The following is a 16,015-nucleotide window of genomic DNA, read 5'->3' as shown; positions in this document are numbered from 1 at the left end:
GCAGCTGGGCTGCACTGGAGCAGTGGCAGAGGTTGCATGAGGCACGGTGGTTGCCATGGCATTGCATGAGGGAGGCCTTCAAGCCCTGCAGCATGGGCTGGGCTCACGGTGTGGGCCCTGTGCTGCACCCATGCTGGAGAGAGGATTGTGCTGCTCCTGGGGAGGAAAGGCCAGGGAACAGCAGTGGGCATCTCTGTGCTCACACTGGTATGAACAGCAGTGGGCATCTCCATGCTCACACTGGTATGAACAGCAGCTGCTGCTGAGCTGAGAGCCTCCTTGCTGGGCTGGGTAGGAGGGAGTCCATGTCTGAGCACCTGGCTGCATCCCATAATGGCACACAAAACACCTGTGTCACTTTTTTTTTTCTTTTTTTGATCAATTCCTGATTGCTTTTCCTGCAGCAAAGGAGAAGCAGACCCAGCCGTAGCAATGCCCTGTACCTCTGGTCCTTGTCCTTCCTCTTCAGCCACAGACACCCAGAGTGAATTGTCCGACAGCCCCAGTGTCTCACCCACCCCACCCTTCCCTCCTTCCTCTCCTGGGTGTTTGTCCTCCCCCTGCAGGGTGACTGGGTTGAACAGAGCAGGAAGTTCTCAGCTGTGGCCGTGGGGCTGCCAGGGAGGATTTAATTTGCTGGCCTGTTGATAAGTTTAGTGGCTCATTTGCAGTTCCCTTTTCTGGGGGGGGTTGTTGCAGTTAAGCAAATCTGGGGGTTTTCAGTCTTTCAGGGACGTGGGGTTGCAGTCTGCTGTGGCCACAGTTACAGAACAGCTCTTACAGGGGTTTGGAGTCAGGTTGCCTGTTCCTCAAAGCCTGTGGCTGTGTGTCTGCTGCTTTTCTTCAACCCAGCAGTGACTGTTAGCCCAGTGTGACTAAGCTTTTGCTGACTTACGCCATCATCTCAGTTATCAGTCAGCTTTCCTGCCTTTGAGGGCTGGCAGCCTGGCTCCCTCTGGGTTCCTGCCACATCTGTCACCTCTGGACAAATGTGAAGCCACATTTGCTCTGGATGAAACTGAGCTGAGGACACAGATGGCCAGACCTGACCTGGGGAATGAGAGCTCAGCATTAATGGAGAACGATCCAGCCAGGCAAGGAGCTGTAGAAGAGGCAGGAAAAAAGCCAAGCCAGGAGCCAAGTGCCAGCCTGGGCAGGAGAGGGAGTGCACCACCAGGAGTGGGGACATGATGTAAGTAGGAGGCCAGAAGGTGTGGCCTTTGTGATTACTCGCTGCTGTTGCTGTTGAACAGTAATTTTTTGACCGTGTAGGATAACTGTCACTTGTCACACAGCCCAAAAGGGGTCCCCTGAACCCATCTGGTCCCCCTGGAGCTTCTGGCACTCCTCTGGATCCCAGCTGAGGAGGCTGCACAGAATGTGTCCAGGCACAGGCCATAGCTCTGAGCCAACAAGGAAGTTCATTCCATACCCTTAGATTTGCTCATCAAGGAAGGGAAAGCCCTAACCTGAGCTTCTCTGGAAAGGGCAGGGCCCCAGAAGTAAACTCCTCCACTTCAGAGTAATTCCGTGGGACCAGACAAAAAAGTGAAGGTGCCAGTCTGAGGTCAAAAGTGGCAGCAGAGATGTGGCCCCACCGTAAAGGTCACCCTGAAGGGAAATTCCTCTTCTTCAGAGCTGCGGCTCACTGTGCCCAGGGTGGGTGAGGAGGAGTCTGTGGTGACTGTAACTGTCAATTTTATCAAGAGCAAACATGGATCATGTGCCTCTGCTCATCGGCCATTTTTCAGCACTAATCTCTCTCAGGACACTTGAAATGGCTCCGGCCATCACTGCTGCAACACACTGCAGGTGCCCAAAGATGCAAGATAATCAGCAAAGTCCCCAAAACTTGCCACAGCTGGGAACTGGAACTATTCCAGTTCCCAGTCATTGGGGCAGGTGGCAAGAGCAGCTCAAAGCAGCCCCCCAGATCCTGCAGTCACCTGGGCACCCAGAGCAGAGAGGCGCATTATGTGGTGCCTGTTGGTGACAGCTGGCATTTCGTGACAAGTCCCTGCTCCCAAGCACAAAGGAGAGCAGACAGCGGGGCGGGCTGAGCGCATCCCCCGCGTGGGGGCCCCGGCTGCCTTGGCTGCTGGCCAGCGCTGATAAGCAGCTGTCTGACCTTGGGCTGTTGTGAAAGGAGCTCGCTTGGCACAGATGCAGGCAGGAGGCTCAGCAGGGGCTCCCTGCTTCCCCTGGGAGCTGCACTGGAGCTGAGGCCCTGGCTCTTTGTTCCTGCTGGGCTGTGCTGCTCCACTGTCCCTGTTGGTCCAACCCATGGACATGGACACGAGGCCTGACCCCGACCTGCCTCTTCACAGGGTGCTCAGGGGGAGGGCAGTGGCTCACAAAGACCTGGGAGGGACAGCTGGGCCACTTGCTTGGTTTGAGCACAAGAAACAGCCCAGCTCACTTAGGGCTGCCTTTGGTCTGTGGGGAACTGAGCAGTCAATACTGCATGACATAACACTCCTGCAAACAGACTGAAGCAGTTAGGCAAGAAATGGAAAAGCCAAGGATGGGAAACAGCAACCCCTGAAATTGAGAAAGGAGCTTACTTCTCTTTATCTAGTGAGGATATACCAGCTGTAATCCTGTGTGTAGACTTTACCACCCTCAAATAAGTGGAAAAATTATAGGACTCTGGAGAAGGGAATTTGTTGCCCTTCTTTCTTGTGCTCCTCCTGTTCTTCTTCTATAAGAGCTGTAATGAGGGATGTGGGACTCCAGGCAGCTCTTCATAATGTAGTTTGTTAGATCCAAGATGTTACAGCAGCCCAGGGTTGTGGGTGACAGAGCCTGTGCCTACAGCTGTCAGCTCCAGCTGCAGGCAGGCCTGGAGACCCTTTGGTTTTGGTTACAATGCATTATATACTTTTCTTTGCTGAGCACCTTAAAACAGAAGGACCAATCTATACCTTAATTTTTACCTATAGCCTATCATAGCTACTATAATTACCATATTCATGTTACTGTTCACCAATCACTAAAGTTAGTACGTTACAGTTTAAGCTAGAAGTTGTTTTTCAGTTTTCTTGCAGTGGAAAACTCAGAGACCTTTTTTCTACTTGCAACATCAGCAGGCTTGTTTGCCTGTGCTATCTTTCTGCTTGGTAAAAACACCTTCTTGTTTGAAGTGGGTTTATCCTTTGCTCTAAGCCATAAAAACCCCTTCTAACTAACACACCCTTTGCCTTCTTGGTTACCCAGTAAGACTGGCTCAGCAATTATTTCTTTCTATATCAAAACTTGCTTTCAATTCCATTCCTTCTTCAGATTCTACATTCAAAAATCTTTCTGCCAAGCATCCATATTTGTGAGACTTTCTTGTCAAACTTCCATCTTTCCCATTCCTGAAGCACAAACTGCAGGTGTTTCTCTCCCCAAGGCCACGCTCAGTGGCAGTGGCGTGCTCGGAGAATGCTGCAGCCTTGGTGCCACACTGTGCGGGTGGCCTGTCACTACGAAGGCTGGACCATTCTGTGTTTTGCTGCTTTTCCACAGCGTTTCGGAAGATCGGTGACGCTTCCCTGTTAGCTGTGGGTTTAAAGCCACGCCGCTCTGCGCATTTCACTGATCACAGCCCCCGAGCCCCTCAGAGCAGGCCCCGCCAAGCCCGGGAGGTGCGGGGGCGATGTCCGGGCGGGGCAGCGCTCGGGGCGGCTCGGGGCGGGGCCGGGGGCGGCTCCCGGCGGGACGGGGCGGGCGGAGCGAGGCAGCGGCGGGAGCGGAGCCGCTCCCTCAGCATTGCGCACCATGGCGGCGGCAGGAGCGCGCGGGCGTGTGGCCAGGCTGGAGGAGCTGGCGGCGAAGCCCCTGGGCGCGGCGGAGCCGCTGTCGCTGGGCTCGCTGAAGGGCAAGGTGCTGCTGGTGGTCAATGTGGCGTCGCTCTGAGGCACGACCAAGCGCGATTACCAGCAGCTCAACGAGCTGCAGCAGCGCTTCGGTCCCCGCGGGCTCCAGGTCCTCGGCTTCCCCTGCAACCAGTTCGGTCACCAGGTAAGGGCGGGTGGCGGGGCCGGGAGTGGGGCCGGGGAGCGGGGCCGGGGAGCGGAGGGGAGCCGTCCGCCGGGCCGGGCTCTCACGGGCCGTTCTCGGCGCGATTTTACCTTTGTTTCCTTAGGAAAACTGCACCAACGAAGAGATCCTTCCCATGCTCGAGCACGTTCGTCCTGGCAACGGCTTCAAGCCCAATTTCATGATGTTCGAGAAGTGCGACGTGAACGGGAAGGACGCGCACCCTCTGTTCACCTTCCTGAAAGAGGCGCTGCCCTTCCCGCACGACGACCCCTCGTCGCTGATGACCAACCCGCAGTACATCATCTGGTCCCCGGTGTGCCGCAATGACATCGCCTGGAACTTCGAGAAGTTCCTCATTCGCCCCGACGGCATGCCCTTCAAACGCTACAGCCGGCATTTCGAAACCATCAAGATCCAGGACGACATTGAGATGCTTCTGCAGAAGGTTGACTAGAAAGTTCTCTGCCCTTTGCCCTTGCTGTTGGCTGTTTTTCTTTCAGGGAGCCGCTGCTTTGGCAGAAATCTCAATGTCTCATGCAGATTTTGCTTATGATGGTGCATCTTCCAAATCCTTGAAGTGTGCCTGATGTTTTCAAAAGTTGCATGGGAATGTTTGGGAAGGAATGCCAGGGCAAGCAGCTGTGAGTTTCAGTAGTTCACTGTGATTCTCTGAATAAAAATTGTGTAGTTTCTTTAAGGCTGTGGCTTGATAAATCTGTGTGAGTTGGGTAAAACGTGGTGGGTCTGTTACCTGTTCATCAGCCCATGTGGGTGCTCACCTGGAGCACTCTAGCACGGCCGTGCAGTCAGGCTGAACTAAACTGAGGGCATGAGCTCTGCAGGCTGTGAATCAGTACCATGTCCTGCCCCATGTGTAACAAGCCTGGCAGAGCAGGAGGGCGGTGGGGAACAAACAGACCTTGCCCCAGTGCTCACTGGGCCTTCCTTAAGGCCTCTGTGCAGAGGGAACACCCTGGCATCTGGCCAGGAGGTGATTTTACACTGGCTGAATCCCCAGTGTGGCTACCAGCAACCAGTCACAACAGGCTGATACCTGCTAGGTCAGGGAGATGAGTGATTCTGCAGCTTGGGGGGACCTAGACCAGGAGCAGCACCCACTGTCCCTCCCCTTGTCCCTGAGCCACTGTCCCCTCACTGACTCTACCCCGCTTTGCGTCAGTGGTGACCCAGCACAGATCCTCACATGCTTGCCCAGTCCTCCATGAGACGGAAGCACCATGCAGGGAATCATGTGACAAACCAGTTTGTTCATGTTCCCAGAGCAATACCACCCCAATCAACCACCTGGCCCATGGGAACTGTGCCCTGCCTCAGTGTCCTTGTTTCCTTTGGGCACAGGAATTGCATATGACACTCCCAAGTGCAGATCTGCCAGGAAATATTTCCTTTTCACTTCTTCCATAACAGTTTTTTGACTCCTGGCAACCACGGAGCTGAGAAGTACTTAATGAGAGGTTGGTACAACTGAAGCCAATGATCTTGGAGGTCTTTCCTAATCTTAATGATTCTATGATTCAGTAATAATTCTGACATATTGGCCCTGCTCAGCAATCCTGGTTTTACAGGCTGCTGCTAAATGACTGAAATTATGATTGGTTTCCCATGGGAAATCATGAACCTCTGCCAAATTTCACCTGCCATCCTTCTGCCCAGTAGCTCAACTCCTTCTACAGGAAAACGTTCACGCCTCCAATTGCTCTGTGAGCACATTTTCATTGCAAGCCACTCCTCACAAGGCCTTGTAGCACTGTGCATAAACTTGGTGTGGGACTGAGGAATCCTAACCCTGACTAAAAACTTGGGCTCTCCAAGGGAAGGCATAATGCTTTCAAGCATTCATGCACTGTTTTCATAATAAAAACACTCAGGATTTGAGGGTTTGGTAGGGTTTTTTTTCTTGTTTGTAGCTTTTCACTTTACAAACTCACAGTTGCTTTGTTACTGTACCTATATCCAAGGATCCCTCAAGATTGAGGAGAGACTGGGTAAACCTTGCAACCAGCACCACCCTGCTTGCTGCTACCCCTGAGTCATCGAGCTTTGAACTCGGATTGCACAATCCTCACCGGGGGATTTCTTAAATCCCAGAACAGCTTCATAGAAAAAAACAGGATGTTTTCAGCAGCTGTTGTAGCTTTGCAGCAGATGATGCATGGTGTAGGGGATTGTTTTTTCAGTTAGTTCTACTTCCTTCATAAATGCAAGATGTTGAAATAGGTGGAAAGTACAGGGGATCAGGAGCAGCAGAAACCTAGGGCACTGAAAATCTTTCTCAACGTGAGCTGTGGCACTTCCTCATTCCTGACTCACCAAACTCGAGCTTTTGAGTGGGGCCTCCTCTGTCCCTAACCAGCCTCTGGCTCTGGCCAAGGCCCACAGGGAGCAGAGCCCAACACCTGCTGCAGCTCCATCATGCCAAAAAAGGTCTCTTGCACCTTGCACTGTGCTTATTCTGTGCCTGTGGCCAAGGGATTTATTTACCTTCTGACTGCTGGGGCTGTGCTAGCAGAACAACAAAGCAACAGCTCCAGCTGTGCCAGAAGCAGCACACTGACACGATTCCAGGACAAAACTGAGCCATGCCAGCAGGAAGATGAACAATCCCAGTGTAAGCACACCAGCAGGAACTCAGCAGCGTGGCTGAAAGCTGCCCAGCCTTGTAATTCCCAGTCTCATTTCAGCATTCCCTGCAGCAGCTGGCTCTGGGGTCAGTGGGCTGCAGCACAGAGGGCACTGGCTGGAGCTCCCTGGCAGTGACAGGGACAGTGCACCACAGTCCCCACACAGGATCTCACCCCAAACCTTGGCTGGTGCTGTGATGAGGGGAGGTGAACACCACAGGCAGCAGCTCTGTACTGAGGGGAGGCATGAAGAATCCCAGGCAATTCTTCAGGTATTGTAAATCAGCCCAGTTCTATTTCTGTAATTCCAGAGAGAAACAGACTGACTCAGAGGGCAACCTTAAAATAAATACTACTTTAGCACAATTGGCTGCTTCTGTGGCTTGAGGAAGTTGTCCTTTCAACATCTCCTGTCTGTCACATATACCCTCCTACACTACACTTTAATTGCAAACACTTAATCCCTCTGTTAGTGTTCCTGTTTTTCCATTCTTCTGCACATCAAAGTTTCATATATGCTCTCCTTCACAGAAAGTATTTGTCCCCTACTTGTCCCCCCTCCCAGTGATTCTTCCCCCCTTTAGCTGCTAATAGTCGCTACCAACTTCTTAAATACTTAAACAAGTTCAAATATTTGAAGCTTTCAGGAGTGTTACCTAGTTCGAAGAAAAATTATCCTTCCTGGCCCTTTCTCCCTCACCCAGATTCCCTAGTGTTCTGCCCACCAAACCCTGGGCTATCTGCTGAAATCCTGGCTGATGAGATGTGGTGTTCAGAAGTGTCTACTCAACAGAAGTGCCATCAGCCTGAGACCTTTCTTACTCAGCCTGTACAAGGTTCTTTCAGCTATTTAAATTCCCTTTCTCCTCGGCAGCTTTCAGTCACTGTGTTTGATCATTGCCATCATAAGGCAGGCTGGGAACACCTGCCTCAGTCCTGTGGTACTTGAGGGGGCTTTGCTGCTGTCAGTGCCACTTTCACACCCATCGGGATGAGCTGGAGATGGGGGCAGAAGTCCATGGCCGAAAGAAAAGTGCTTGAGGAGCGAGGAGAACACAGACATCTCTGTCTACAGTGAAACTGGAACAATGTAATTTTCTTGCACTGAATCAGAAAGCCCTGAATTAAACCATTTAATTGTTTACCACACTTTCTATGAGGAGTCAGTAATTCATTAGCAGAGTGAGGTCAGCCACCAAGCACTATCTCAGAATAGCTGACTCATTTTAAAAACACACCCAGCCTTGCCATAATAGGGTGTGTTAGAGCCTGAAGGGGCCCTACCCTCTGAGAAAAACTGAAGTAACAACACTCAACTCTTACTGGAAGGAGAAAATGGTTCTTTCAGCCTTAACTGAATGAAATTGCCCTGCTGTCAGGAAGATAAAAGGCTTTTATCACGTTACCCTGGTTGCTGCAGCAATGCCAGCCTGGCAGCAACCAGAGCCCACCTGCCCATGGTGCTGCCAGAAGGCTCCTTGCACAGGCAGTCACAGCACCCCCACAGCACCCTCGCCTTTTTTTCACATAAGGTAAAGGGATTTCTTTGGTGCATCCGTTTAAGGCAGATTTTTTTGAATTCTTCCCAAGAGCCCTCCTTCTCAAGGACCCGACACGGTACTGGAGGGATCAATGCCTGCATCTCCTGGAGCAGTTCTCTCCTGAGACATGCCCCAGTCGATCTCACACACCCGTTGTCCCGTTTATTCCCCTAACAACTGGAAGTGCAACGCCCTCACCAGTGTGCCCCACGTCAGAAAATGGAGCGTCTAAAACCGAAACCACAGTCCAACCAAATGTTTCTGCCACCAGTGTTGACAGAGAGAAAGAAAAATAAACTCTTTATGAAGAACTAAAGGTTTCAGCTTGGGTTCGATCTTCACTGAGCCATAATTCAGGGAGGAGATTCTTGCTGAGAAAGTGAAGCACAGGGTGTCTGGAGCCCAGAGCAAGGGGCTGGCAGGAGCCACTCTGGGCAGGTTTGGGGAGGGCTGGGCTGGTGCTGCTGCGGAGGCGGAAGGGAGCACAGTGTTCGCACAAGTGTTTTTATCTGGGCACTCAGAGAGGCTGTCCAGGGAGCCCGCTCGACCACGAAGCTTCCTCGGGGACGAGGTCTATACCCGCGGGAAGAGCGCTCCTGCTCCCCGGCCTCCCCCTGCAGCCCCCGTACGGGCGCTCAGCGCGGAACACACCCCACCCTTCCCAAGCGCCCTCACGGTGCCGCCGCAAGATGGCGGCCGCCGCCATAGCGCGCGCGGCCCCGCCCATCCCGTCACGGAGCGCGCGCGGGCGGGGCGGGTCCCTCCCACTCGCCCAGCGCGTGCCCGCCCGCGCGCTCGCGCGCGCTCCGACCTCCGCCCGCGCCGGGTCTCGCGCACGGACATGGCGGCGGCCGCGGCCGGCGGGGAACGGACCCGGCCGGACCCGGCGGAGCAGCGGGCCGAGCTGGGGCCGCTCCTGGCCACGGCCCTCCGGCCCGGCGAGTCCTGGTGAGCACACCCGCGCCTCCCCTCCCTCCCCGTCCCCCTCCCCTGCGGGCGGCGGGGCCTGCGGACCGGGCCGCGCCGCCGCTGAGGGGCCGCGCCGGGCGGTGCCGTGTGTTGCAGGTACCTGGTGGAGAGCCGGTGGTTCAAGCAATGGAAGAAGTACGTGGGCTTCGACAGCTGGGACATGTTCGGCGCCGGCGATCCCAACCTCTTCCCGGGCCCCGTCGACAACGCGGGCCTGTTCCCGGGGCCCATCGACAACTCGGGCCTGTTCGGCGGTGAGTGCTGCGGGCAGCGGGCCGGGGCTGGGGCTCGGCCGGGAGCTTCCCCGCGCCGCTTTCGCTTTCGGAGCCGGGCGCTGCAGGGGCCGCGCGGCCGCACCGCCCTGGCCGTGAGGGGACCGGCCGGGCTCTGCCGCCCCGGAGCGCCGCTGTTCCTCCGTGTCCCGGCACTACGTGTGTCCCTCTGGAGAGGAAAAGGCGCTGATTGTGATGCCCTGCTCTCTGCTGTCTGTCTCCTTTTAGATCCGCAAACTCAAAGTTTGAAAGAACACCTCATTGATGAGCTGGATTACGTGCTGGTGCCCACCGAAGCCTGGAACAAGCTAGTAGCGTGGTACGGCTGTATAGACGGACAGCAGCCTATTGTGAGGAAAGTAAGTATGGCTGAATCAACTTCTCCTCCTCCTGGTTTCATTTTTTGATCTCCATCAAACGTAAACGGTTTGTTTTGCCATATGCCAGCTAAGACAGGATTCTCAGTAGCTCTTTGGAGATAATAACGTGATGTCTTTTTGCCTTGTCTGAAAAATTACTTGCCTGTATTTCAGCCAAAATGCCTGAATGTTTAGGGGTTCTGAGTTGATGGTTTATTTGGGGCAAGAACCCTGAACCTTGTTCAGGTTATGATTCTTTGGACTAGTACAATGCTTTTATATTGCATGGAATAGTTTGTACTTTGTGGATCAGTGTAAGTTGTTGGTCAAACTAGTTTATCTTCCAGGACAGAATGAGTCTTTTAGTGCAGATGGATTAGGGGCTTCCTCTGGAATGTAAGGTGATTCTTATTTTCTCTTCCAAAATTGTGTGATTCTAAAATCTTTCTAAAGAGATGGATATATGGTTTTGTTCTGTAAGTCATATTTTTGGTTGACAATTGCAGTCAGGTATGCATTCTGAATATATAACCTGTTTTGTAAGGTGGAATTGACAAGTGTTTGTTTTCATTTTGTTTGGGGTTTTTTTTTGGTTGGTTGTTTTTTTTGGAAAGTGTATAGGTAAAAGGTTTTTTGTTTTTATTTAGTTTTTGCCCATTGTTCTGACTAAATTGAGCAATGCCAGTGTGTGGGGCTCATTAAGAAACTAATCACTACACCAAGTGTTGATGTAATATGGAATTAACATCACTTATGTTTAAGCAGCGCTGTGTTGTAAGTAAGAGTTACTTCAGGTGTGCAATACCTAGCAATATGTGGCACCAGAAGGGAAGTAAGATCAGGAAGTGCTGGAATGTTGTCATTCAGTGTGGGCTAGAAATTGCAGGTAGTAAGAAATTCTGATGTCTTCAGGAGTGGTGAGTTAACCCAGGATCACCTGGGTTACTTCAGGTTCACTCAGCTGAGTAGACAGAACTCCCATGGAAGCAAGAAGCAGGAGAGGAGAAAATAATTACAGCATTAAAGGAGATGTGGTTTTAGAGAAACATGTAACATCTTGAGGAATTGTGAGTCTGTGCTGAGAGGGAGAACTGGTGCTGTCAGTGATCAGTGCCTCTCCAAGTGAGGGAGCTTTCCTTCCTGAGCTGGCTGATTGCTGTCACAAAGCCCCTTTTTTGTGGCACACTCCCTTTTCTGAAAAAATTGAAATTTGACAAGAGATTTGGGAGCTATTGGGGAAACACTTGGGCTTAACTGCATGAGCCTTCTTTTGTTGTGGTATGTGATGCTGCTTTCAGTGGTGCAGTAACCAAGGGGGTAGAGCTCAGTGCTGGTTTACAGACCTGACATGCCAGGTTATTCTGGGTCTATTAAGAGTAAATTTTTCAAGTTTTGAATTGCTATGAAACTGTCAGTCTCTGTTGTTAACCTGATAACTGAAGGGGGTTTTTATATTTAAGGAGACACTAAAATATAGCAGAATGGTTGGTTTGTGGGAGGTAAGAGCATCTTACAAAAATCCAGTAGGTCAGCGAGACACAGAGGCTGCCCTGCTGCACCTGAGCAGGATGTGGGCAGGATCTGGTTACACTATTCCCCAGACTGCATTAAAAGTCAAGCACTTAAACTTGTGGTCCTTGAGTGCCTTAAGACTTTTCCTAAAGATGGATCAACTGTAATTCATATATAAAAACATCCATAAAAGTAGGATCTGGGAAGTGATTTTCAGGCATCTTTATGGTTTTAAAAGATATTTCTTCCATCTCTGTGTTTGATGATCAGAGCCAAGTACAGGAGGATTAGATTTGATTTATTTGTGGTTCAATTTCTTTTGATAGTCTCAAACCATATTTTTGTGCAGTCATCTCTGGAGTCCTGTGGGAAGGTTTATTAATGTGCTTCCTCAGCAGCTGGGTTGTGCTGAGATTGCTGGGCAGTGGCATGACATGAGCTGTCCTTTGGCAGAGAACAAGGAAGCTGCTCAGATGCAGTTTAAAAGACATCTGCAGGTGATTAGAGACTCTATTCCTCCATCCTGATGGACACAGTGATCTGATCAGGAACTTCTTGGAAAGAGTTCTTTTCTTTTCTGAATATGGCTCTTATTTGTTTCTGACTACAGAATGCTGGAGAACAGGAAGTCACATTTAGTGACATTTATTCTGAAAAATAAATGGAAACTTTTGACTTGGTTTCTTTTCTTTCCTGAAAACAAGTCTGCTCTGCTTGTCAAGAAGCTGTTTAAACAGGGAGTTTTACTTTCTGTTGTAACAGCAAAGTACTGAAGATCTTGTCAAATGTGTTTGTTAATTATTTACCTTTAAAGCACCTTGCATATCTAATAAAACCTTCTAAAAGCAGCAATCCTCAGAAATGGAAGCATAATTTAGTAGAATTGTCACTATAAGTCTAGGTCTTAATGCTTTATTTCTTTCCAAAGCTGGGTAGTTTTTTCTGTAATATGTTAGGTGTAGATCATACCAAGTTTGGTGTCACAGGAATAGAACGGAATATTTCAGTTGGAGGGGACTTAATCATCTGGTCCAACTGCCTGACCAATTCAGGTCTGACTGAAAGTTAAAGCAAATTAAGGGCATTGTCCAAATGCCTCTCACTGTTACTTTTAAAAATTATACCAGCTTTTTCAATGAAATGTGTTCCCATTTTCAGAGGCTTTGTAGCTGCCAAGAACTCTGGAGAGAATTGAGGTGTGGGGTTTTCTTTCTTTTCTTACTCTTCCTATTACATTGCAGTTGTCTCATAACTGGCCTGTGAAATGTGCTTTTCTTTCTGGCATAATGTGTTCTGTGATCTGTAGGTGAAGAATGGTGTCCAGTTTTATGGAATTTATTTTAAAAATATGCTGAAAGCTAGTGGCATGAGTAAATGTACCTATTGGAATATTCTCTCAAATACAAAGTTGATTTGAAAGGTACTCTGAAATAAAGCAGTGGCATCCAAACAACTTCAGAGGTACTTTTCTGTTCTTGCTAGGAGAGAGTTTTGAGGCAGGTTCTGTGTACTGTGCAGAAAAATAATTAATGCTTTGGTTTGCTCTCTTCTGGTAGAAGAGATTTTGCTCCAGTGTTGCAGCCTGTTTTAATTCTTTTATAAAACTTTAACAAATACTAGAGGCAAAAGGTAATTTTCTTCTAGAATGCTTTGTGTTATGAAGGATTTTTCATGAGTGGTTAGCTGACACTGCCAGTTCAGCTGTGATATGGACCTCTGGAACTTTGCACTGTGGAAGGAAAGCGCTGGGATTTCCCATTTAAAAAACCAAACAAAACCCCCTAAACAAGCTGGTGACTGAAAGTGGGAGCAATCAGTGTTCAGTTTATGGCTTGACTCTCAGTTCTCCACAAGGCTCACAGCATTTACAGCTGTGTGCCTCAGAGGAGGGCTCAGTGCTGCAGCTCTGTGTTGCAGCTCTGTGTTGCCTTGCTCCCTGTGCAGGTGGTGGAGTATGGGCTCTTTGTGAAGCACTACAAGGTCGAGGTTTATCTCCTGGAGCTGAAGCTGTGCGAGAGCAGCGATCCCGACAATGTCATCAGCTGCCACTTCAGCAAGGCAGATACTGTTGGTAAGTCATTCTCTGACAGATGAAGCTGTGCTCTGAGGCTGTCTCAGGAGATAATCTCTGCCCTCCAGAACCTCCAGACTGGAGCAAATCTGACTTTTCTCTCTCATTGCTATATTTTTCACCTGTTAAAATGCTGAATGTCAGCTGTCCTGTATCTACAGTATTAAACTGAAGAAAGCATCTGTTGTGGTCTGACACTGGCCAAAATGCCAGGCACCCTCAAAAACTGCTCACTCACCCTCCCCAGCCACAGCTGGGCAGAGGAGAGAAGAAAATTAACAAAGGGTTAATGACTTGAGAATAAGGACTGAGAGAAAACACTGCAAGGGCAAAACAGGCACAATTTAGAGGTATACAGTCAGTTTAATACTAACAGAATCACAGGAGGATAATGAGAAGTAAAAATAAGCCTTTAAAAACACCTTTTCTTCCCCCAGCCCCTCCCTCCTTCCCACCAACAGGCCATGGGGGTTTGGTGAGTTTATCATCTGAGGTTTTCCTCTGCTGCTCCAGGAGAGGAACCCTTCCCCTGTGGGGCTGTGGGATCCCTCCCACAGGTGACAGCTCTCCATGTACTACTCTGGTGTGGGTCCAATCTCATGAGCAGCAGTCCTCCTAACACTGCTGCAATGTTAGCCTCTCCCAGGGGCACACAGCCCTCCCAAATTGCTGCAGTGTCAGCCCCTCCCATGGGCACACAGCCCTCCCAAAACTGCTGTGATGGGGGTCTCTCTTCACATGGAGTGCAGTCCTCCAAGGACAGGCTGATCCAGCCTGGAAGCTGGGCCCTCTCTCTCCACTGGGGCTTCTGCTGGATCACAGCCTCCTGCAGGCATGGTGGGTGGATCTCTGCATCCCCCCTGGATCCCCATGGGCTGCAGGGGCTCAGCTGCTTCACCCTGGTCTCACCACAGCCTGCAGAGGAGTCTCAGCTCAAGCACCTGCAGCACCTCCTCCCCCTCCTTCTCCGCTGACCTTGGTGTCTCCATGTTGTTTCCCTCACATGTTCTCACCTCCTCCACTTCTCTGACTAGGAAATAACTTTGTGCAGTTTATTTTGGTTTTCTTCTTAAATATGTAATCACAGATGTTACCACCCTCTCTAACTGGCCCATGCTTGGCCAGCAGCATGTCCTTGTTTAGAGCCATCAGGGATTGGTTCTGCTGGACATGCTGGAAGCTCCCAGCAGCTCCTCACAGGAGCCACCTCTGTGGCCTCTCCCCCTACCAAAGTGCAGGCCATGCCAAACCAGCACAGCATCTTTATGGGCACCTTGACAGTAGTAACTGAAAACTTGACCCTGTGTTTTCAGATGAAGAGAAGTTGGCCTTTGGGCAGAAAGCTCTCAGAGTGTTCTGCATGTTATTGGTTTGAGGGCTTGACAAGCAAATACATGACTGAAAACAAAAGTTTTTAATTTTTTCAGACTTAATATTTGGCAAACTATATGAGCAATTATAACTTCCATAATATGTTTTCTGCTTGAAGGATCTTGAAGGACAAGTGATGTATGTCCTTGCTAAATGAATGTCTTAGTGTTTCTCCTAAAGCACTCATGTTTTAGGAATTTTGGTGTTTTTACTTTCTCCTGAACAGCTACCATCGAGAAAGAAATGAGAAAACTATTCAATATCCCAGCTGAGAAGGAAACCAGGCTATGGAACAGATACATGAGTAACACTTATGAGCAGCTCAGCAAGCTGGATAGCACAGTGCAAGATGCAGGGCTCTATCAGGGTCAGGTAAGGGGCATAACTTTTTCTCTCTCTTTTTTTTTTTTTTAATGTGCTTTTGCTGATGTGTATATTTTTTCACTTGCTTTTATGTACTTTAAGCAAACATTGACAATGGGATTTGCTAATGCTTTTGCAAAATGTGTAACAGACTTGCAGTTACCTTTATTACCTGCACTCTCTTTCAGGTTGTTTTAATAGAAGTGAAAAATGAAGATGGCACGTGGCCTGGACAGCATTGCCTGGCAAAGTAAGCAAGCATGTTCTAAAGGTTTCTGTTATTTTGTGCAGCTTGTTTGCTAGGCTTTAGTGACCACATGTTCTCTCTGAAAGCCTGGTTATCACTGGCTGTTGTGGCTTCCTTTGTTTTGGTTATTTTGAAGGAGAGAAAATCTCAAATACAAATATTCTTCAGTGGTTCTACTGCTGGTTTCTTTTCTTAGCAAGAGTGTGTTTTAAAGCCTGTTTCAAACAGGTTGTATAAGGATTAAATAGCTTAGGGTTTCTATAGTGCTTAGGAGGCAAAAGTACTATTTGTGTTGAGCTGGTGTGCTTAAAAAGCTATCTCTGCACACTGCACAGTGAAATAAATAATCTGTCCTTTGCTGTTGTAGAACAGAAAGGATCTTGGAGTGTGTTCCCAAACCTGCCAGTAGTGAATGCTCAGAGTTCTGGTAGTTCCCCCTTAAAAAGGGTATAGAAAATAGGTGACTAACACCCCTCCCACAAAAGACAATTACAGAAGCCTGTAAAAGTGACCCAGATTCCCTCAGTGCTCTCTGATTTAGAGAAGAGATGGGTATTGCGGGGCTTGGTGAAATATGATGTGTATAGAGTGAATGGTGTAGAATGGAAGTTGCAATGATAAGGAACTGCTCATATCAAGTCC

The 16,015-nt window shown here is 49.6% G+C and overlaps 2 protein-coding genes across 4 annotated transcripts in view; both read left to right on the top strand.

Moving 5' to 3' along the window:
- Positions 1-3,746: 3,746 nt before the first annotated feature.
- GPX1 (glutathione peroxidase 1) lies at positions 3,747-4,723 on the top strand. Its single transcript, XM_059480361.1, has 2 exons — positions 3,747-4,005; positions 4,130-4,723. The coding sequence occupies exons 1-2, from the start codon at positions 3,763-3,765 to the stop codon at positions 4,478-4,480; spliced, it is 594 nt and encodes a 197-aa protein (XP_059336344.1). The 5' UTR covers positions 3,747-3,762; the 3' UTR covers positions 4,481-4,723.
- Positions 4,724-8,979: 4,256 nt separating this feature from the next.
- The window catches only part of USP4 (ubiquitin specific peptidase 4), a 33,978-nt gene continuing 26,942 nt past the window's right edge, over positions 8,980-16,015 (top strand). For all 3 annotated transcript variants that reach the window (XR_009419221.1, XM_059479843.1, XM_059479842.1), the window contains exons 1-6: positions 8,980-9,157; positions 9,275-9,432; positions 9,679-9,809; positions 13,266-13,392; positions 14,990-15,135; positions 15,315-15,376. Coding sequence is in view for 2 of the 3 variants with exons in the window: in XM_059479843.1 (XP_059335826.1) it covers positions 9,051-9,157; positions 9,275-9,432; positions 9,679-9,809; positions 13,266-13,392; positions 14,990-15,135; positions 15,315-15,376 (731 nt within the window). In the remaining variant the exon portion in view is untranslated. The remainder of the gene's footprint in view (positions 9,158-9,274; positions 9,433-9,678; positions 9,810-13,265; positions 13,393-14,989; positions 15,136-15,314; positions 15,377-16,015) is intronic.

This window comes from Ammospiza nelsoni, chromosome 11, assembly GCF_027579445.1.
Source record: "Ammospiza nelsoni isolate bAmmNel1 chromosome 11, bAmmNel1.pri, whole genome shotgun sequence".
NCBI classification, from domain to species: Eukaryota; Metazoa; Chordata; class Aves; order Passeriformes; family Passerellidae; genus Ammospiza; species Ammospiza nelsoni.
The sequence above is the reverse complement of the archived record's forward strand: the minus strand, read 5'-3'. Positions and strand labels throughout refer to the sequence as shown.